At 38.2% G+C, this 23213-nt stretch overlaps 1 protein-coding gene and 1 non-coding gene across 2 annotated transcripts in view; one reads left to right on the top strand and one right to left on the bottom strand.

The window, feature by feature from the left end:
- Positions 1-55: 55 nt before the first annotated feature.
- The window catches only part of OTOF (otoferlin), a 169776-nt gene continuing 146618 nt past the window's right edge, over positions 56-23213 (bottom strand). The window contains 10 exon segments of the mRNA XM_072407262.1: positions 56-3402; positions 7210-7310; positions 8409-8587; positions 9337-9578; positions 13964-14062; positions 16374-16462; positions 16648-16790; positions 18166-18326; positions 20873-21043; positions 21490-21617. Coding sequence (XP_072263363.1) covers positions 3222-3402; positions 7210-7310; positions 8409-8587; positions 9337-9578; positions 13964-14062; positions 16374-16462; positions 16648-16790; positions 18166-18326; positions 20873-21043; positions 21490-21617 — 1494 coding nt within the window. The 3' untranslated portion in view covers positions 56-3221.
- TRNAT-CGU (transfer RNA threonine (anticodon CGU)) lies at positions 19170-19241 on the top strand. The gene has a single exon. It is a non-coding gene; the product is annotated as a tRNA-Thr (tRNA).

The following is a 23213-nucleotide window of genomic DNA, read 5'->3' as shown; positions in this document are numbered from 1 at the left end:
TCTGATTCATCTACGAGGATTTATTAACCTCTGGTTGAGCACCCCAGGTAATGTGTACAAAGACAAGGCCAAAAACACCAACAGCATGCAGGTCAGCAACAGACCAAAGACATGCCACTTGTAATTCCTCCACATTAGTACGCAAACTATACGCAACGGGTTCAGCAGCCATGCCAGACTGGTATTAGGACGACTGTACGATGGATGGAGTCACCATTTTATTGTAACAAACAAGGCAAATAACAGCAACAACAAACACAAAAATAGACAAAACAAAGAGAAAAGAAAAAAAATTATAATTCACACGATAAAACTTATAAATAAAATAATAAAATTCTTTACAACATACACAAACTCAAATTAGTGCAAGGCTGGGAGGTGTTCCCTATATTGTAAAAGGAGGAAGAAAAAACATTGAAATAAACAGAAACATGATGGTGAAAAAAAAAAATACTGCTAGAAATGTCACATAATACACAACTCAAATGCAAACAACAGTGAATGAAGTCTGGATTTGGAAAGTTTACCCTGTGCTCTGTAATGGATATTGTGCTTTGATCACTGAATGCATGGAGGGTATTGCATTGTGTTGTATTTCTTTCAATAAATTCATTGCTACTTGTTTGAATGATGGGTATTACCTTTTTTTCTAGAAAACATCTTTCTTGGCGCAGAGCTGTGGCACTTGTTCAAATCTCATACAAAGGCCATATACAAAAACTATATAGAGCCCTGGTGCCCAAGCAAGTACGGGCCAGTGTTGATGGGTGTGTTGGATTTATATCAGTGGATCAGTTTGATGTCAATTTGAGACCCTTCTAATGTCATCGACTTGCTTTCAGTTTTCCCTATGGACTACACGACCTAAAGCAAACAAAAGCCCATGGACACAGGCCCTTTAGATTACTACATTTACTTATTTGAGGCCTTTGGGCTTCCACATGTTTTAAAACTTTTACAAAATTGAAATTTAGGGTTTCGGAGACACAATGCTCCATTAAAGGTCCCAATGCAGAGAGCTGAGAATTATTGGACCAACTCCATCTATTTTATTTAAAAATATAAAAAAAGCCTAGGTCTTGTTCAAATAAAAAACGCTTCTCTTGTTCCAATACTCACCTTTTTTCCAGTGTTGTCCCCACGGACAAACCACTCGTCACCCAGGTTGATTTCCTCTACTTCCTGACTCAAGGACCTGACATGGTGCCACATTATTACATAGAGCTGCTCTATTCCGCTATCAGGACCTATATACCACAGGAAGACCTGCCCACCATAGAAAGACCTACCCACTAAAGACTGCTGGAAAACAGGTATATAAGTTTATTAAAAATAGGTTTTGCACGGTGGCTTCAAGGGGGTTAAGGAAAAACATTGGGAGGGAGGTGGACTTGGGACATTGGGATTTAAACTGTAAAGCTGTCAGCAGTAAAATTACATTGCTGAGAAACTTGTGCTTTAAATATATGTAGTTAAAAATGACAAATTTAAATCCACAAGACCAGCTGGAACCTGCCAGAAGTACTTTAAATATTATTATACTTTTTAGTATCATTATTATTTATGGTACTCAAATTATTGATATTTTAAGGCTCAGATTAGTCGATCATTTTGTGCTAGATAATAAATAAAACTCTAAATAAAATATATTCATTTGAGCAGAAACAACAACTTACAAGTTTACGGGAAAAATGTTTACACGTTTCCAAACAACATAATAATCTGAAAACTGTCTCTTATAATACAACTCTGGAAGTACCCATACGCAAAGATTGTAGATATGAGCCTCCCAGTTGGACTGGAAGACTGACTATAGGTGTGCAAGGATCAGATTTAAATATGATAACTGCTGTTGGAAAAGTTAATTGTCAAACTAAGACCGGTGTTTTGTGATTCCTTGCGAGAACACATTTTGTTTCTTGGAAAGTGCTTGGTGATAAGAATGATAAACTACCGATGAACTATATGAGTATATACACTCTTTTTTTCACTGGATATCTTAAAGTGCATGCCATTAAACCATGATCCACTATTTAACTGCCTACACCATTTTTGTAAACCAATCAAATGCAGTAAAATCATAAAATACTTGAAACGGCAGCTCTGGGAGGCTACAGATATGTCATGTAATCTCGCAAAAGAAAGGGTCAACCAAAAGAAACTTAGATATTCTCCTTCAAAAAGGAATTCCAGAGGAGCAGTTTCAAAAGCCAAGTAGTTTGAGGATTCTTCTACCATCATAAATGTTAAGGAGTAGGAATGGCGGAGTGGAATGACCTAATATGATAAGACTTCTTGATGTGTTTTGTCTTAAATGAAATGGCTGAAGAAGACATATGGAGAATTTAGAGGACATCTAAGGACAAAAGTCTCCTTCCCCTAAGAGGAAAAATCCACTTCATTCTATTTTAGTGGCCCCATCCTACTTTGAGGATGAAGACACAAGGCTTGTAAAGACATGAAGAATCAGGATTCCTGCAAACATGGGGAAATATATCCACTTACTTTAGCTCCACTTACTTTAGTAGATTTGCTTGATTCAGAAATCAAATATTTATAAAGGGGTCTCAATAATCATCTTATCTTTCATGGAACTATCATTTCCATCATGTCGCTAGCAAGGAAGTGCTGAGGATCATCATGCCATCATCCTAATCTTTGGAATAATAATGCAAACTTTCGTACCCTACTCTTTGGACAAAGCTTTAGAAAACATCTTTTGTCTTATCTGGAAAATCCCTGTATTGCAAAATTGTTGCCTAACCAAAATGTTTAAGACTGGACATTGTGACATTTACCACTTGTTTAGCTATTGCTAAATATTAAAAGATTGAAAAATCCTAGTGGTTTTAGTTTGGTCAGTGTAGAACATGCCTTGTGTTGGGCAAAAAGGTGCATAAACTCAATGACAGTCTAACCTACATAAATCTCACCAAAGAGAATTCTCCTAGAACTAAAAGTTCTGGAAATTATCCATGTTTAGAAAGAGGAAAGCTTTTGTGGCTAAAGGAAAAGCCTATTTATAGGCCAACGCCTCATCTTTTTGGGCAAATGATTGCTTTTCCCCCATCTTGCTGCTTCTCAGTAGAAACTAATAAACAAATTCACACAGAAAAATGTTTTGCTGAAACCCATCACAATACTAAAAAGTCTATGATGGAAAGGACAAACATTTTGAGCAAGGATAGGCACTGCAGAGTCTTTTCTTTTCTGGCTTCTCTTCATGCTCCCAACAACTTCTTGACCATATATCCTGGCATGCTGTACAGGAAGAGTGCCACCATCGCCAGCAGAAGCAAGGCCAAGACGATCTTAATGATGAGCCACTTGTAGCGATTACAGATGAGGTACTTGATGGACTTAAGGGGGTTTAGGAACCAGATGAAGGATGTGTCGGGCCGACTGTCCAAGGTGGGGAGGAGCAAGCAAAATGGGAATTGGAGATGAAGGAGAGGAAAGAGGTAGTTATGGTTAGTAGAAACATATTAACATTGTTATCTCTGAAATGTAAAATTAGTTTGTTAGTAAAAGGGAGGTGGTTGGGTTTACTCTATGAAGTGCAATAGGTCCTTACACAGCTGCTGTCAGCTTTCATGTTACTACCACTACCATTAGACCTAAATGCCAATGAAAATAGACATTTTTCCTGGACTTTCTTCAAAACTGAATCCCAATACTTTACAGCTCCTTACAGATACATTATAATCTGATGGCAAATAAAATCTTTCCAAGAACATGCACATATGGATTGGCCAACAATGTATGTATATTGTGTGGTTTGGAGAGAAAGCAGAAGGATATCTACAGGGCTCATTCAAAAACTCTTTTAATCGGCAAGAGCAATCCACCCCAGGCTTACAATTCTTATCTTCAACCAGATATTGTATCTGGTACAAGGAAACTCTTATATTCCCAAGGTGTATATAGCGGGCCCACCCACTAAAATCAACAAGAGAAAAAAACTCAAAAGTGAGCTTGAAGAAGGCTTTTGAGGGCCAAAGTATAAAATACGCTTGCAATTTTACTTGTTACATATTAAATAGAACAAGCATACAATGTGATATTCTAAAGTAAATTCTGTTGTACATATCTGGGTTTAGTTTGAGTTCATAAAGTAAAGGTCTCGTGTCCTGACGCATTTCGCCTGTATAGGATGTTTCAGGGGAGTTTTCCAAATAAGGTGCATCCTATAAGAACATTAGGGATACTCTGTGGTAGATAGATAACAAAGTTCTCCACAGATCATCAGTTCTAGGGATGTCCCAAGAGTACACTAGTGTTAAATAATACTTTTAGAAGATAAGCAGGGTTACAGACGTGATTTAAGAAGAGCTGTTGCAGCCAATGTTAAGGAGCCTTACTGTTTCTGATCCTTTTTGTTTCTATAATAACAAATTATAGTATATTCTTGTTGTTTCTCCTATTATAGAAGCCTCTGTAATGGGAGGCTCCCTGGAAGAAGCCCATACAGGCGAAATGTGTTGAGAGATAAGACTTCATACTGCCTTTACTGTATGGAACTTGGAATGTTACATTGTTTGTTCTATTTATTATGTATCAAATAATATTTCAAGCTTATACCTTACTTTGGCCCTCAAAACCTGTCTTTTTTTAACCTTCCTTTTGATTTTTTTTTTTCCCTCTTAAGTTTTAACCACACACTTTTTGTCTGTTGACACCTTTGATTCACCCTGTGCTTTGCCTATGCGGGGCTAAAAAAAAGAATAATTACCCCTCTTCCTACCTGTACCTCTCACCTTCCTAATGCCCCCCCCCCCCAACTTTACGCTCAACCAGCAGGAGCAATGAAAGTAAACCTTTTTGAGTCACGCAATTTGTAACTTCTCAGGTCTGAGAATTCTCTCTGGAACTCCTAACGGTTGGCTTTTCTAAGATTTTACGTATAAAAGCCCTAACAAGGAGTACATAACCCAAGATGTCTGATCTTCCATTGGTTTATCAGAAATGCCTCCTCCTAATATTCTATAGTAATAGATAAATATTTTTGCCCAATATTTACGGAATTTTCTAATTGGATTCAATTGGAGAAATATGTATATCCTGGGTAAGAAAAGCAAATCTTGGGTAAACACATTTATAAAGAGACCCTCGGTATTCCTATTACATTGGCTTGACTTTGTTACCAAAGGCCCCACTTTCCCCAATTTAGATTGAAGTGATGTCTGCCAACCTCCCCCTATCCAATGAGATGCTTGGCTTTTTTGACTGGCTAAGCAATGAGACTGTCTGAAATCAATGGGATCTTTCTTTGACTTATATTGTGGTTTTATCTTACCAGTGTTGAGAATGGGCAACATTTAAAAATTATATATATACATACATATATATATATATATACACATAAGTATATTAAAATACACATATATATATATATATATATATATATATATATATATATTACGCATAAAAATGGAACAGCAAGAAATTATTCCAATTACAAAACCTAAAACATTTTAAGGCTTGTGCCCTTATTAAAATAAAATCGTAATATATTTTGCACATGGTTTATTTATTATGCTTGGGACTGAGAAATTAAATGTAGAATACTTAGTTTTTTGTGTCATGTAACTAGAAAATGATGTATTTTTTTTAGATCCAGCAAATGGAGCTTTAAAAATATTTTCACATGTTTATTTCTATCATCATGAAAATATCCCATTAAAAGAGCTCAGTAGCTCAAAATGACTCACAGAATCAACTGTCCCCTTGCAGCAACTTAAAGAGAAGAATTGTAGAAGAGGTATAGAAAAAGTAATGGTGAAAATTTAAATCAGAGAATGACAGCGAGATACGAGAGGACAATACCATGGCAGACCCTCCTCAGGCTCCGAGGATCTTCTTCACTAGGTATCCAGGCAAGGAGTAAAGGAACAGGCCCAACATGAGGAGGAGAAGGATGAGGATGAGGATTTTCAGAATCAGCCAGCGGTAAGTATGCCAGATAAAGTAGCGGATAGACTTCAGGGGGTTCAGAAACCAAATGAAGCTGGTGTCTGGCCGACTGGTGATAGGAGGAGGAGGAAATCAGAAGATAGGCAGCCCGAAAACAAAGGGAGGAGAATAATGAAAAAGTCAACCAGGGGTTACATGGAACATCGAGTGGATGTTAGCATGCATGAGCTTTTCTATTCTTCTGCCGGAGGATCTACAATTAGACATTGTGGGTTGAGTGTTAAAAATTAAAGTGTACCTGTGGCCAGGCATTGGGCCTTAAAGTATTTACCTATGCTTAAAAAGGATCTGAACAAGAAAAGACGAATGACCAGTAACCAGTATTGCTTGTGGCCTCCTTGAAGCTAGGTTTTTAACCCTAACTTACAAACCCTATCTTGCAATGAGCTGTTCAGTCCGCCTAAAGACTTTTTTTGGAGGAATGAGAGCAGGACAGGGAGTGAAGGAGCATCTCTACAACATATACCCAATTAGCTCTAAAACCCAGACAGAAATCTCAAGGTCTCAGAAATCTGGTTTGGTGATGTCACTCCAAATCACTTGAGACAACAGTGACTTAATCTTCATCTGCAGATATACATTATGATGCTATAGGTCCAGGTGTGTCAAGGCCACTGGAGGGAACCTCTAGGAATAACTTTCAGGTCTGTAGGGAACACCTATTCACAGTATATTAGTGTGTTGGTCAGTAGTAAGAATTCCTCTTACATTGCTGGCCTGTCAGATGGCTGTCACCCTTACAAATAGCCAAAAAGATCATTGGTGTCTATTAAATGGACCTGAGAAATACAAATTACTCATTGCTCAAGGAATCACTAGTAATCTCTGTAGGAACCCTGGTTGAAAAACACTACTTAAGGATATTTTTTAATGTTAAGTGCTTTCTAGAAGGTATCTCAACCTACTTCTGCTTTAAATGATCCCAACCAATTGCTGCAGAGAGACTTTTACTAACAGCATGTCAACCCCAAGCAGTTGATATTTATGGTTATCGATCTGATGTGTTTATAAATATCAGTCAAAATTAAAAAAAAAATCATGTCGTACAAATCAATTCAGGAGCTCCCATTTATCTTGTGGTTCTCCCCAACTCCAACTATCAGATAGACAAAATATTACACGTGTGTGTGCTTTGTCAATGGATAAATCAATCAGGTTACTCATTTGAGTTCAAAATGGCTAACTGATCCACATAGGCTATTCACACACATTAGTTGGTATGCTTTTTTCACTTACTTTGGTTTTTCCAGAGGATCTGGCTCATTACGTCCGAGACCAGCTGGGGACTTCTCAGCCTCTTCTGCTGTTAGTAGATGGAGCTCTGCCTCCACTTTACCCTAAGGGAAAGAATAGTGTGTTTAATAAATAAGACCCAATGTCTTGTGTTTTATTGTCCCAAGGTTCCAACTCTTTCCCACTTATTAAAATCTAAATCCAAAAATAAAATAAATTTGTGTAATATTGGTCTTTACAGTTGAAACCTCAGAATTAGAATTCCCAATTTGTCTGTGAGATTGCCAGGGAGAGTTGCCTTTGGAAAGAGATTTTCTTAACTCCTTTATCCCAATTGCTTTCTTCATACAATGATCTAAATAAACCAACTGGGGGTTAGTGATATCCTAATGATGGTATCACAACAGCAATGGGACACCAATAGGGGTATGGCTAAGCGTTTACCATATTACATGCAAGGAAAGCTCTAATTGTTACAATGCAATTTTTTGGAGGATCCCCTAAATTATTATACACTAAAAAAATTGTTCATGTGCAGTGCACCTACAGTATGGAACCTTCAGTGGCCACATTGAGCATGCTCACCTTTATCACTACACTCAGAGCTGCAGTGAGTACATACACCCTGTATACTGAACTTGGCTAGGAGTTCAGGTGGCTACAGTGGACCTCAAGCACCCATAAACCAAATACCTTCTGCAGCGAACTTTCCAATCTGTATCATAGTAAATTGTCATGCTCTATGAGGGGTGATATAAGATCTTTTTCTTTTTTACCCTGCAGGTCACCTGACCTGCAGTAATTTGGTATTTCTTTTGCTTGACTCCTAAGTCTAACCTTTCCTGAAAAAGCAGATGTTGATCTAAGAAACATGTTGAAATACAAATCTTTATTCATCTATATGGGGGTTATGGAATATGAAAAAGGGGTCTAATGGCTGGAATGTGGACCTGGGGGTTATGGATTATAGCATAAGGGTCTTAGAGCTGGCATGGGTACCTGGGGGTTATGGATATTGACATAGTGGCCTTTTGGCTGAAATTTGTACTATATTGCTATATGAGCTTATATTATTTTTTAGTCTTTAAAGTTTATCAAAAGCCAAAGTTTTTCTGCTAGACCCATTCAACATACAACCAAAGGCAAATTTTAAATGGTTGTGTTAACATTTTTTTCAGAAAAGAAAATGTTTGGCGTCTTACAGTGAGTTCAAGTTCATCATTTTCATTCCTGGCAACAAACGGCCACCATCCTTTCACTCTCTTCTGTTTGAAGATAGAGACCATTGGCAAATCTACCTCTGGTGCCACCATATCTATGGAGCATTGCTTCGCTGTCTTGGCCCCTCGAGGGAAACGGTTCAAGTCTAACTCAATGGCCCCTGTAGGAAGGAAATAGGGTCAATGTAATAACAAGCTGCTTTTGGAAACCTGTAAGGGGAATTAATAAAGGATTTGTGTAGGAATGACCCAAGTTTACAACTAAACCTTACTTCCCTATATAGACCAGCATTATTTTTTTTTTCTTGTATCATGTTTTGTTTTCCAGAATAGGCTTTATCACTCCCCGTGATCAGCATACTTGCAACATTTTTGCAGAGAATGCTGAGCGGACAGCTCCAACTGATATAGGTAGAATTCCAAATTCCAAAAAGACCTTTCCCTATACACAGTAAGTGAGGCAGCAGCATTGAATGGAATGCTGGTTATTATTTTGAGTACCTCCACATTCTATGTGGGCAGTACAAAACTGTTTTCAGGAAGGTATGTAAAACACATTGGTGTCCCTCCCACCAGCTCTCACGTCTGTACTGTAAAAACATTATAGGGTAGTGTTCTCCCCAGCCCCATTTTAGCTGGGTGCACCACCCACCACTTTTCAATATCCATCCATCCAAATAACAAAAAAGTTAGTTGTTTAACAATAAAATAGGTCACCACCCGCCTACAGCTTCTTCCCACCCAGCTTGAGATGCCACCAATGGTAGCAGTATGTAACCTGAAAGCCATGGCACAGTTTTTCATTACAGGTAACCCTGAACCTGCAACAGCTTGTCATTAAATATTATCTGTTCTTATCTGTCCATACATAGTTAATAACTCCCAATAATTATGTAATAAACAGTCATACCCAAGAAGTCATCAGCAGAGAAGTGGTCTGCATCCCAGACTTGTAGAGTAAGACGTGCCGGGATCTTGTATTCCGTCTCATCCCAGGAGAACATGGACTCCTTCTTTGAGATGACAATCTTCTCCTCCGCCATCAGATAATCAAATGGGAAGATAAACCTCCAATTAAAGTTTCCCTCGCCGGTAAGAGAGTGGTAGTGGACATCTGTGTCTTGCTTGTCCTCCTGTTGTCCCTTCAGCCACCTATGTGTCCCATCCAGAGATAGAGTCAGAGGAAAGACTTACACAAAATATTCTACGGATCATTGACCATAATGATATGCTTTATTGTTGGGATGAGTGTGGTTTACCTACAAGAACTTGTGCAAAGGGACTAATACACAGTTCACTATATCCATATCTTGGTTATTAGCTTAACTTTCTAGTACTTGGCCTGGTCATGGGAGACAAATAAATGTCCCAGCCAGTATCTGCTCATATAGTCCTGGATAGATAATCAGGTTGTATTACAGCTACATGGTACCAACATTATAAAGCATAACAAAATATATATGGCACAATCCAGAAAGTTTTGGGTCTTAAAAAGGTCAGCAAACATACAATACGGATATCTCTGCACCAAGCATACAATGTAGATATCTCTTCATACTCTTTCATGAAAAAGCTGATAGTAGTTACAATATGGTGTCATTTAAACCAGTTAGGTGTCCATTCTACATCGGAAGGCTAAGAATTAGATTTTAACAGGCCACATTCAATACTAAAAAATATTCTCACTATTAAAGAGTCAGTCCAGTGAAAACCTAATTTCTATTTTGAAAAGGAGTGACTGAAAATTGAAAAGCATACATTGCTTTTGAGGATTTTGGCGGTCAGAAGCCTATACTTGACACTGTTTCATTTTCTTGCTGCAACCATTACAATGGTCTCAGTCCACCAGTTACATTTTTCATCAATGTTTCACTACTGGAGGATAGAGTCACCATAAATCTGGCTGTTTGGCTTCCAGTATCAGACAAGATTGGGTACATTCATGGTGGTCTGGTTGCAGGCTCCTTGTATGTCTACAACATGTTAGCCTATTGGTGTGATACTAGACTATCCAGTCAGCTGGGTTAGAAAGGGATCTGTTCAATTGTGCTGGACTGATGGTGGGAGTGTAAAACCCATGTAGCTTTATATATTGGGTTTTGGATTTATAATAGTTGTATCGGAAGAATTAGGTCTAGAACGGTGCAGAATCATTCCTAAATTGTACGTTATGCCCATGTAGCAGTCATCTGACCACCTCTAAGTGGACTAGCCATCTAATATGCTCTACAAAATTATTCTAATACATTTTTGGATCATACACATTTATGATGTATTTATAAAAAAGATAATTTTGATTATTATAACATTTACATGCTTAACATACACAGCAGGAAAATGCACACAGATACAAACCCACATGCCCCACACAGGAAAGAAGAGGAGAGTTATCAATGCAGAAATCATGTTAACATATTTTAGTTTAGACATGAATGAAAGGAAAATGAAAGGAAACGTAGCATGCAGTATACTCCATTGATGCATCATCTTCATCTTCACAGCCAGCTTTTTCTCTGCAGAGAACCTCTTTGTTACTGAAGGGTCCACAAGGTGTTTCAAAATTGTTTATGTTGCCAAGGTGTGAGGTAAGCAGCCATTGTGTGCTACGAAATCACTTTATTATTATGCAAGCTGGATCTTAGAGAAACTAGTTCTCTAGCTATGTCGGACTTGGAGCTGGTGTTGTCATTTCTTATCCCACTGCTACCTGATGATCTAACTTTAAATCAAATTGGTCATTTAGAACCAATGAGAATGGAGAAGCATGGAGCCTCAGCATTTGATAATAAGTGTGTGTGTTTTTTTTATCATGGGAGCAGAGTTCAGGGATCACACGATTAATTACAAAGAAGTTTGGGAGTAGGGGTGGTACAGACAAGCAGTGTACAGATGATACACTGTATAGAGTAGGTAGTTTGGCAAATTCATGGCATACAAAAAAGTCAAACACCTTACTATCAAGATATACTAACCTTTCCCCATTCTTCCTTAATCACTACACCAGGGATAGTTAGTCCCATGTAAGCTCTAAACTAACCCACCAGAGCTTACACGTTCACATGGGCGCTTTCTACACTTCCATGTGACATGACTAGGCCAATCACAAGACACCAGCACTCTCATATGCTAAGTATATCCTGAAATGCCAAGTATCACTGCGAGCTCCATGGCAGAGAAGATTGCGATCCTTGTTGGTTATTGGATGGCCACTGAAGATGTAACTCCTGCACATACTCTATCTGCTCTATGGTGACTTTTGTTTTTTTCAATTTAGGTCCACGCTGAGTGACCCTTTTTCTTTGTCCCGCATGCATTTTTGTTTTCTGTTTTTAATAAAGTGTGCCTTTAATATATTGGACCTTCATCATTGAGAGTGCTACATAAATGTCACTGTCTAATGGTTAGGGTAACTTTTATTAATACTGGACCCACTTACAGAATGGTTCACACATTAAGGCAGCTTCATTCTGCAAATAGATGTTCTAAAATTAGCCTAATTCACAATATGGCTGCCATGTTTTTTGCACTACATCATAATTGAGTGTTTCTCAACCAGGGTTCTATGGAACCCTAGGGTTCCTCCAGAGGTTTCTAGGAGGTTTCTAGAAATCTCAGCCAGGAAACTATCTGCATGGAGTTTGCAGGTTCTCCCCATGTCTGTGTGAGATTCATCCCAAAAACATGCAGTTAAGAGTAATTTGCTACACCCCAAAAATAAAAACTGACCCTAGATTGTATTAAAGACATATGACTATGTTAGGGACGTTAGATTGTGAGCCCCTTGGACTTTGTGCTGTGTAATATGATGGTGCTTTATAAATAATGTGTAATATTATTAATACTGGCTATCTGTATGGTCAGTTGTTCTTACCAAAGACACCACACTAATGTACTGTGAGTTGTGGATATAGTAACTAACGCAGGGGTTCCCTGATGACCTGATTTTTTTCATGGGGTTGCCCTATGTTAAAAGGCAGAGAAACATTGTCTTTGTTGATTGACTGTTCAGATTCCCTAAAATATGTGCCCAAGTGGTGTAGTAGCTGCTACTGATTTCATAGGCTGCAACTTCCTAAAATACTAATTTTGCCCACAACATGACCATCATCTGTGAGCATTGTCAGCCAGTACACCTTAGGACCCTCTCAGAAACAAAGAAGGTTAAAAAACACTTACCTGAGATCCAGTAACAAAAACTATAACCATTTTATATTTTGCAAGTAAAAGTCCTTTTGTTGTAAACCTTGGTGCAAACACATGAATCACACTGTATGCAGACACACCCACTCCTGGAGGCATCACTAGCTAGTGGGATTGTGTGGTGGAACCAGGGTGAGAAAGACCTCTCCAGTGATGAGGGTGGACATAAGGACACCAGGAATCAAGATCAGATCTAATATAAACTATTAGGTTATAAGAAAGACGGTGGATCCTGACCAACTGTTTCTGATATTTTCTTGTGCTTTGTCCTAGTACTCATTTTCTGGGAAAACCAGTTGTTATTAGTAAAGTCCCATCAGAAATTGCCAACTTCTCAGTTCATGTTCACAACTATTCCTATTTTAATTTCCCATTAATAATAAGTTGTATTTCCCATTGTAATAATAGGTGTAAAGATGATACATATTTCTGATCATCTAAATTACTTGGTGGCACATGCCAATGGAAGGTGCTATGATATGGTTGACCTTAAGCTATGCCTAGGGATCACCTAGGATGGTTGTATTTTTATCTTAAGATCATTTTACTTATATGGACTTTTGTTTCATTATTTTGTTTTTGGATCAATGATATTAATCAATAATGCTTATGTTTTACATCAGGGCACGTTAACTTGTAATAAAGTGATGTCAATTTGAGTTAAAACCCTGGAAATGCCCATAATTTTCCTACGAATATAATAAATTGGTAAAACTTAAACCAATTTGATGACCTCAAAAACTGAAGAGTATTTTCATGGCATTAAAAAAAACCCAATAGATCCACCACATTGCAACCCAAAGACCAGCTAGAGATGGGAGCGAGCAAGCAAAAAAGGGTGCAGCAGACCAGTGCAGTTCAGTGCAGTGACACAAGCAGTGATGAGTGACAGGGGATATGCACAATTGCTGCGCCCAGGGAAGAGGGTTAGGTAGGTTAGAAGGGTAAGGGGAGGGTAAGGGTAGGGGTATGGGTGTTAAAAGGGTCCGGGCCGTGCATCATTACCCCTTGACATAGATGTCTGACATCTTCTCTCCTGTCATGAAAGCATCATCTTCTAGAATTACTTCATCAGTGTTCCAAATTATAACACGTAGTTCAAAACTTAGTTGTCAATAGTGCGACGGTAAACATGAGGTAGACAAAGAAATCAAACAAAAAAAAAAGGGAGCAAAAAAAACAAAAAAAAAGCAAAATTCTGTTATTCACACACAACACAAAAGCGTAAAACCGGCAACAAAGGTAGCATGGGAACTGGTGTGTGCGCCACAAGTGTACACAGAAGCCCACACACAACACAAAATCAACTTTTTGTTTTTTTTTTAACTTGTACGTACCCCCTGACAAAAATGTCACTAGACTTTTCTCCTGTGAAGTAATCATCATCTTCCAGGATTACCTCATCGGTATTCCAAATTATCACTCTAAGCTCGTATCTGGCAAGGAGATAGTGAGACAAGTGAGACGTGGGCACATAAGGATCGGGAACAAGGGAGGTGTCTAGAATATCTCCTTTGTTCTGCAATCTCGAATCCACAGTTATTGGACAGGAGTCCAAGTGATATCATCATTTCTATGGGTAATACCTATTTTTAAAGCAAAGTGGATAGAAGGGTTCCATATTGGTTGTCAACTGGAGGAAATGTTTCATCTGCCAGGGTAAAACTTGGCGAGTTCAGAGTGATATCATAGTTAATAAACATCTTTATACTAAAACAATTCAATAGCAAGTTTTGTGTCTAAACATAGCAAAAATGCACTTAATTAACACAGAAAAAAGACCGAATTCCTACAGATGGAACACTGTTCTCTTAGACAATGGTATAGTGTAGTAACCAGTTTATTAACAACCAACATGATGCTTGCCCAGAATAGCAGTGTTCTACCTGTAGCTTCGGTACCCATCAAAACAAAGGTAATGTACAACATAAAATATACAAGGCCATTGGTTTACCAATTCATTTGAATAGCCTTTTCAGTTAATAGTTGGTCTTCAACTACCCCAATACAGTGCAATTTATGTCTCTAATTCCCAGTTATGTTGTTAGGTGTGCATTAACAATAGAATGCTTTGGAAGCCACATGATTATCTGTGGATTCCAAGGCATTGCATTTTTTTCAATTATTTGCTGTTTACCCTATTGAGAGCCAAAGCCTAGCAACTGGAAAGGGTCTGGGGCAATTGCATGAAAAAACCCACAGTGAGGCAGCATACCACCAACATACATTCAACTTTTCACCATGGCAGCATTATATTTATAGACCATGAAGTAGGCAGAGATGTTCTCCTTAATTCCCACTTCAGATCACTTTCTCTATTACTGATGACATTTTGGAATCAGCCAATTCTGTAACAGAATTTGACACGAGTAAAATGTAAAGTAATAATATGGAATTATTTTAGGGAAAAAACAGAGCAATGGTATAAGTTGTTTTTTTTCTAGGTGGTTTGCCTTTACCATGCTCATAAAACTAGCTACAACAAAAACAATCTTTGATTTGGAAGATAACACAAAATGATTTTTGATCTAAGAAACAAATATATTTTGGGGCAAATGTGGTACCAGGTAAAAACATTGGATAAGTCAGATCATTAGAATTCCAAGCCCTTGTCTTCACCATAAAAAATAAATTATTGCATCAAAGTCACTCCATTGGGTTCCACACACTGTCCTGACTAGAGTCAATAATAACTTTTTAATGTTAGATTAAAGTTATCAAAGATTAAAGAAACAGACCATAGGAATGAGTGTAATAAGTAAGGGACATATGAATTCAAGAGATATCCATAAGATTCACTTAGTTTGTCTTTTCCTGGCTCTCAGGTCCATCAAAAATCTGCCTCCAACTCATAGGAGACCTGTATTTATACTTCTTTGACCTTTGTGCTTCTGACATACACCGTTGTATTTAACACCCAAGCCATATCTTGCCATTCAGTCAGGGACCACCTCATCTAAATATTTGTCCTATGAACCACAGCCTTGGTTTTTGCAAAATGTGTCGGGTCAAGAAGACACAAAAACTTAATCATATGACTACATAAGTTCTCTGACTGTGCAACATCACTTGTACACAAGATAATTGTTTTCTGTTTATGTAAAAAAAGGCTGATTTTAGCTTACTTTATGTACAATAAAAGGTTTCGAATTTACTTGAAATATATTTTGTTGAAACTGCCCAATAGTAAATCCCCCACTATTACACTCATCCCTATAGTAAGTGATGAGTTTCTTTAATCTTAGAATACTTAGGCTTAGGGGCTCAGGCATAGGATTCAGGGATCACTCCCCTTTTTAATAGCTAGATAAGAGTTATTCTTCAGAAAGCTATTCTATTGGCAGTGGCCATCATTAGGGGCAAGGGTTTGGACCACATACCCCAATCTCTGATCAAAAAAAAAACATATTTAATCTATGATAGTGCTCCCTCTCCCTCATCTGCATGGATTGAGATATATAGCACTCTATTCCTTTCCTTTGATTGAACCCTGGCTCCCACATGTCTAGTATTTTATTAGTTTTGTGGTGCCACCAACAGACATGTCCTGAACTTTACCTGAAACAAGCTAACAGTTAACCTATGTCCTTATTATGGTCTAATGGTATGGTCTAAACATCATTTAAGACCATTTTTTGGGCCAATGCCTGTTAACCCACCAGTATGTTTTTGGGATGTGAAAAAGCTTCCCTATGGTATCCTGAAAGGTAGAACATTTTCATAATTCAGAAAAAAGTCTTCTTGTACCTTTTTGGTTTCCTTGGAGAGATATCGATGGCAGGACCTGGGGCCGGCATGTCCATGGGGAACATATCTACCCACATTTCTATACGACCCTGTGAAAAAAAAAGACTTGAGTGATAAGAGCCTCATACTGTTGGAAGTAATTGGTTTTCTTTGTGGTTAAAATCCAAATCAGTGAATACAGGAGCTAACCACCCTTTGCACAAAAAATATTTGATCCACTTTATTATAAGCACTATCACATTTTTCTGCAAAAGACCTATTCTGTTTACTTCACCTGTTCAATTCCTGGCTTGTCTGGATTTAACAGGGGTCGCGTCTCTACATGTTCTGGAATTATCCGACAGCCGACTCGGGGGATCTCATGCCAGTGTTGAAGAACCGAAAGGGCCAAATGTTCATCTGTCTGTTTCTTCTGACCTGCAGGTTCAATATAAAACCTCAATAAAATGCAGTAAAAAGATCATTTTAAAAAAAGAAACCATTTCCCACATTTCTGCTGTCTTTTCCTGACTCTTTCCCTCAGCTTTGTCAGAACTTCCTTATAACAATGTTGGGTCACTGTTGTGCCTTCTGGAACACATTCTGCCAAAATGACGCCCTTCATGTCATAAAACACGATGAGGATAGCTTTAATTTGGACTTTTTTGATTCTTGGTGATGAAGGTCTTTCCAGTAACTGTGGTTTTGTTTCAGGATCATACTGAAAGATCCGGGTTTTCTCACAAGTGATGACTTTTTGAAAAAGGTTTGGACCCACCTCAAGTTGCTGCAGAATGTCAGCGCAAATTTCATTGTGGGACTTTTTAGCTCTGTTGGAAAATTTTACTAAAAATTTAAAATTGAATTGCCGTTGCTCAACTTTTATACTTCTCATACATTCAGCACATGACGGGGAAACACAACGTTATTAAATAGGGACTGACAACAAACTAATTGGCAGAGAGTGCTGGTGTTTGTGGTGCACGTTTCCACATTCATGGCAAGTTCTCATAATCAGTTCTTATTGCTTTGTTTAAGAGATATAAACATAGTGTCATTATTTCCTAAACAGACGTGGCACCATCAACAAGTTTCAATTGTCACATACAGCCCATTATGCCCTCTTTTGCCCTCAAAGATGTTAGTTGAGCCTCCAACTTTGTTTAATTAATAGCTGAAATTTTGTCTTCTCTAATGTGATATGCTAAACATGAGACAAGATTTACCCTCCCTTTTTTTCTTCATTTTAGGCATCAAACCCATGCCTCTGTAAATTAAGATTTTGTTAGAAACAATTTGTGGACATGATATTCTATGAGAAATAATGCATGTAAAAATGAAACTCATCAAGTTATCTATTCTTGTATAGGTGTTTAGTTGCAACTGTTACAATTTTGTTGCATTGGTTGGACCAACATCCCACCTTGCTTAAGTAAACTGCTCAACAATGAAACTGTAGATACCAAAAAATCCATAACTTAGTCCATCCATCAAGGCATTTTTCTAATTATGTATCTCTTACCTTGGTACCCTGCACCGCCAGTTTAAGCACTGATGTCATACTTCCAATGCAGGGCCATTACACCTGTACTGTATGGGAAGATGCCAATAGACCAAAGTGTCAATGGGTGCAGGAAAGTTCTGCTTCCCGAGTAAAGGCATATGGTAAGATTTACTACTAATCTATCTAACCCTTGACAATATATGTATTTAATCCTTGTTGTGGAGAAGGGCATCCACAGTAGGAGTAATTAATAATATAAAGTTTTACTGGAGGTTGAAACAGCACCACATGTAAAGAGAATCATCTTACCATTTTCATCTTCAATCTCAGTAGGACCAGTGAAGACACGATTTAGAACTTTGACTCGTCCTCCAGGACCATAGTGGGGGCCATCAATTTTCCCTTCTTTGCAGAGTTTGGACAAGATCTGGGTGGGCTTCATGGGATCTCTCCACATGTTATAACCATGTCTGTAAGGAGAACAAAACTGTACTTACTTGTTCTTTCCTATAGCCTCTTAATGTCAAATTTGTTTAGATCTCCAAATATAACCTGTTAAGTAGGGATGGGCAGGCGACTTTCATGAGGTTGATTTTGCAGAAAAAATCCTATTTTTGCTATGGGAGAATTTTTCGAGAAAATAAACCTTTTTTTTGCATTTTTATCTTGCTGACTTTACAAGTAATTGCAAAGCCCCTGAACATAGTATTGTTACCAAACTTACTAAAGGGGTCAGAGGACCTGTAGGAATACATCACAAGTTAAATTACTATTGTTTTTACCCCACCTCTTTTAATTCATGAGTTCTTTGAGGGTAAATAAATATTAATCAGTATACAAAGATGTTGGAAAATGATGGGACCTATGGTTTCAAAGCCACCTACTGGGCTGGAATGGTTTTCCGGTTCAATGGGTGCCATACTTTTTTTTGGGTCAATGTTATTGGATTGGTTGGATGTGTTTATCCTAGCTTTAATCTTATTCTTGAAAATTTGTTGATTATTTGCATATGTAGGCTGATTATAATTTCTTGCTGAAAAATAACAAAAACAGACTTTATCTATCATTGAATAAATCAATGAATATGAAAGATCTTTGAGAAACACTATCAGAAGGCACTGATGGGGATTAAACCCACGGTCTTTGATTTATGAGACCAACACCTTACAACTTGGCCACTGCACGAGTGGAAAATGACTTTGATACGATGATAGATTGTATCATTTGTTTATCAAGGACAACAATTTCTATTTGTTTTACAGCTAAGTATAGATTTTAGAGTTTCCTCCCCCTCTTGATGAAAGCATGCACAAGGCACAGTGGCCAAGTGGTAAGGCGTTGGTCTCGTAAACCAAAGTTCATGGGTTCAAGCCCCATCTGTGCCTTAGAGCATTGCATGGATATGTTCATGGAACATACATTTCTACTCAAGATATATAATAAAATGATCGAGTAGTATTTTGGGATTGGTTGACACCCATCACTTTTCTGTTATGATAAATGCTAAAAAACTTGTGAATAGGAATGAGCGAGCTAGATTTGTATCGGACCTTTCTCACCCTTGTGATTCGCCATGACGTCGTGTTCTAACAAACGAGGGAAAAAGCAGGGGAATCATTTGTTCCAGGATGCCCCGCAGCCCAATCAGGAGAAATCTGAGCAGAGGCATATATACAGTGAACGAGGGAGGGCTTAGTCACTCAACTCTTGTGTTCTGTGTGAAGGATAGAAGCAGGGAGAGATGTGGATTGTGACAGGGACAGGTTAGGAGCCATCTGTATATATACCGTTATTGCAGTTTTTGATACTACCTGGTCCCGTTTGCTGCAGAAAAACTGTCCCACTTAAAAAAATACAGATATTTCAGTCTGATACCTCTTGCTATTTACCAAAGAAGCCAGTTTGGTACAGAAACATTTCTGCCCCAACTAAAAAAAATACAGATATTTCAGTCTTTTGATACCTCTTGCTATTTACCAAAGAAGCCAGTTTACTAAAAAAAAATTCTGTCTGACTCTAAAAAAAATACAGATATTTCATTGTTTGATACCTCTTGCATTTTAACAAGGAAGACCGTTTGGTACAGTGAAATTTCTGTCCTACTTTAAAATAAATACAGATATTTTAGTGTTTGATACCTGTTCCTATTTACCAAAGAAGACCATTTGGTACAGTTAAATTGTTGACAATGGACTACACCCAGCTCTAGATGCCAGTTATCAATGCGGTCAACGCTCCGTCTCAGGGCCTACCGCCTCCCCCTGTTACTGCTGCTGCCTGTCAGTACTCTGTTCACTTAAATTGTATTACACAGTTTTGAGTGGCATTGATGACGCACTACACCCAGTTCTCCATGACACTTACCAGTGCGGTCTCCCTGGTGATAGCTGACCAGAGGCCACACACTACTGCTGCTCTCGCTCCCACGCTCCGTCTCTGGTCCTCCATTCTTTTGCCTAATGTCACCAGGCTACTTGTCCACAACTATATGAGTGGCATTCCTAACACATGTCATCCAGATCATGATGCCAGCTAGCAATGCGGGCTCCTGCTGTTTTGACGGCAGAGACTGTTGCTAGTGGGTTCACACGTAGCGCCACCCTTTCTCAATGTCCTAATGTTTATGCTGCCTTCTGTATGCTGTCCATCACGCAAAAATCCTATTTGCCTGCTGTCATTTTGCCTGCTATTTTCTTGAAAACCACTATGTCTTTTGGAACTTTTGGTGGTTCTAACATGTATAGGGGCTTTGCTATTAATGTTTAAAGTCTGCTCATTGACTTTATTCGGTTTGCTAAAATTTCGTGGACCCATCGGAATTTCGAGGAAATTTTTTGCGAGACTGTCAGAGGCCTTCGCGCTCATCCCTACTTGTGAATGCATCCCAAAAAAGCCAAAACCTCCTGGAGCCCAAAACGTACTTGGCAATGTACTTATGCTTTAAAAGAAAATAATAAATTATGTTTTCAAAATATTATAAAATAGTGATTAGTGTAATTTATATCGATATACATACATAGCATATGTTTGTGATATCCCACACGTTGCTCTGTGCTTGCTGTAATAACGGTTCTCCAGGTCGATCTTGGTCTCTCCAATCAACTCATCAGTCCCCACTAAGTCCCAGTCATAAACTGCCACTGTTAGCATGGATTCCATGGGGAATGTGGCCTCAATATCAAATGACCTGGTCAAAGCAATTTAAATATTAAAAAATACCATTGATGTAATGGGGACGACAAGTTTGGATATATACTTTATGTTTTGCCGTAACTATAAGACACGTGACACATTTGTGTAATGGTCATGGAGATGGTTGAAGATCTCCAATACTGGAGAAGTTAGACTGTCATGGGAGAACTTGGTGTGACACTGGAAACCTGGAATGGATCTGGTCCAAGATTAAAATATCTGCAAACTAAAAGCAATTGATGTTTAAGAAATCCATTTCATATGTGTTGGATCGTTTAGATTCCTCCTTGAAAGTTTATTGTTTGCAGTCTTGGAGAGCTTTGAAAATCAGGCCCATTGGCTCCTTATGAATGAACAATATGGTATTTGTATGTATGGTTCTATAACGTGGTCTTGATGGGTCGGTTTTAATATGACAGACATATAAAATGAATAACTCACTTTCCAAAGACTGGGTTTAGTTGTTTGGATATGTAGTTCTCTTTGTCTTTAATTTCAGTTTTGCCCAATTTTATTACAACGTAAGGATCAGCCTTCCCATTGATGTCAGCAGGATGTAAATCTGTAGCCTACAAGGTAAAGAAAGCAAGTTATTATTTTTCAGTGTAATGTCTTGCGATAGATTTTTACTACAACTACATCTAGTTTTATCATGAAAAAACTTTAACTATAGAAACAGAAAGCTGCAAGAATATAAATAAGCACCCATTGGACTTTTCTTGATTGACAAGCCCTATCTTCAGCCAGATAGTTTTTGTATATGATAGCTAAAGGAATTTATATTGCAGAAAAATAAGGTGTCATTGAGAGTTTTATGTATGGTATTTAATTTTGTCTTAAATATTATTTTTTATAGCTGCCTTTGTGATGTGGACACTTTTCATTGGCTTTGCAGAAACACTGATGTCAGTGTAAGGACACTGTTGAGGTAGTAAGGGCGGCTATGTGACTGCACCTGGAATTGGTATCAATGGACCTTAAAAGTGGATTTAGATAAGTATGTCTTTCTTTTGCAAAGTAAAAAAAAAAAATTAAAACATGCAGTATGGTTGAAGGGAGGTAGGAGGCTGGTTTCATATTTGCTTTAAGATGTGAAAGAACAAAATAATAAACATTGTCTTACCTCGGTCATGTAAATGAAATGTCAATGCTTATGTTAGGGGATGATTATCTGTCTGGAAATCCCATGCAAAAAGCCACAGCAGTTCAGCACACCCTGTTTATTCTCCTCGACGGCATTGCATATAGCAGCAAGGAAGATCAAGCAATTAGCTGTCTGTTCTCTGCTATGCATCCCCGGTTTCCCTTGTGCGAATATCTTTCAGCATCCCCTGCTCTGAGACTGTGTACATCTCAAGGGGACTTGGCGTTTTTGCTGCAACCAATGAGCAAAGTAGTTCCTGGTCTCAATCATGTACTGCCATTGGTTGATAGAACATTAAAGCCTCTCTGGTCACAGTCACCAGCTGTCTTTTGTAGTGATAAGTTTGGCTGACCTGCTGCTGGTGTGTTTATTTGTTGGATTTAATGTTGTTGACCCTGCCTGTTTTTGACCCTGTGATTGTATGCTGACTGGACCAACCTTTTGCTTGTGACCTTGACCCTGCTTTGTATTTGAGTAATTTTGTATGTGTCTTTGTCTTTGTGTGTGACTTCTGGCTCTGTATTCTGGACTTGCCTCTGTTGACATCTTGGTTCACATTATCTGTGGGTTCCTGGTCCTCGGGAGCCCTTCACCGTACACCATCCTCTGCGCACAAAAATCCTGGGGGCGACCTTGTGCTAGGATGGTGCAACTAGCCTCTAGCAACTAGCAACTAGGCAAGCACTAGTGCCTTGCTGGGGCAATATAGCTTAACCATTGGTTTTACTTAACAGAATTCAGGAAACTAATGGCACAGGATTGCTTGACAAAAAGGAACCAATGAGAAAAGTCCACAGGTCTTCTCCTTTTCATCATGGGGCAATAAGGGGAATATGGGGAGTAATTTGGAAAAATAAATAGAATGATAAAAATTGACACATATATAATTCTTATTGTTCAAAATTATTAAAACAATATCTGCAAACTTTCTTGTGATGATTTACAAACTTAATAACATCTAATAACTCCACACCATGGTTAGTCTACTTATCCAACATTCTACTTTTACAGAATTCATCAG

Source organism: Pyxicephalus adspersus, chromosome 4 (assembly GCF_032062135.1).
Source record: "Pyxicephalus adspersus chromosome 4, UCB_Pads_2.0, whole genome shotgun sequence".
Lineage (NCBI taxonomy): Eukaryota > Metazoa > Chordata > Amphibia > Anura > Pyxicephalidae > Pyxicephalus > Pyxicephalus adspersus.
This window is presented reverse-complemented; position numbering and strand designations above follow the sequence as displayed.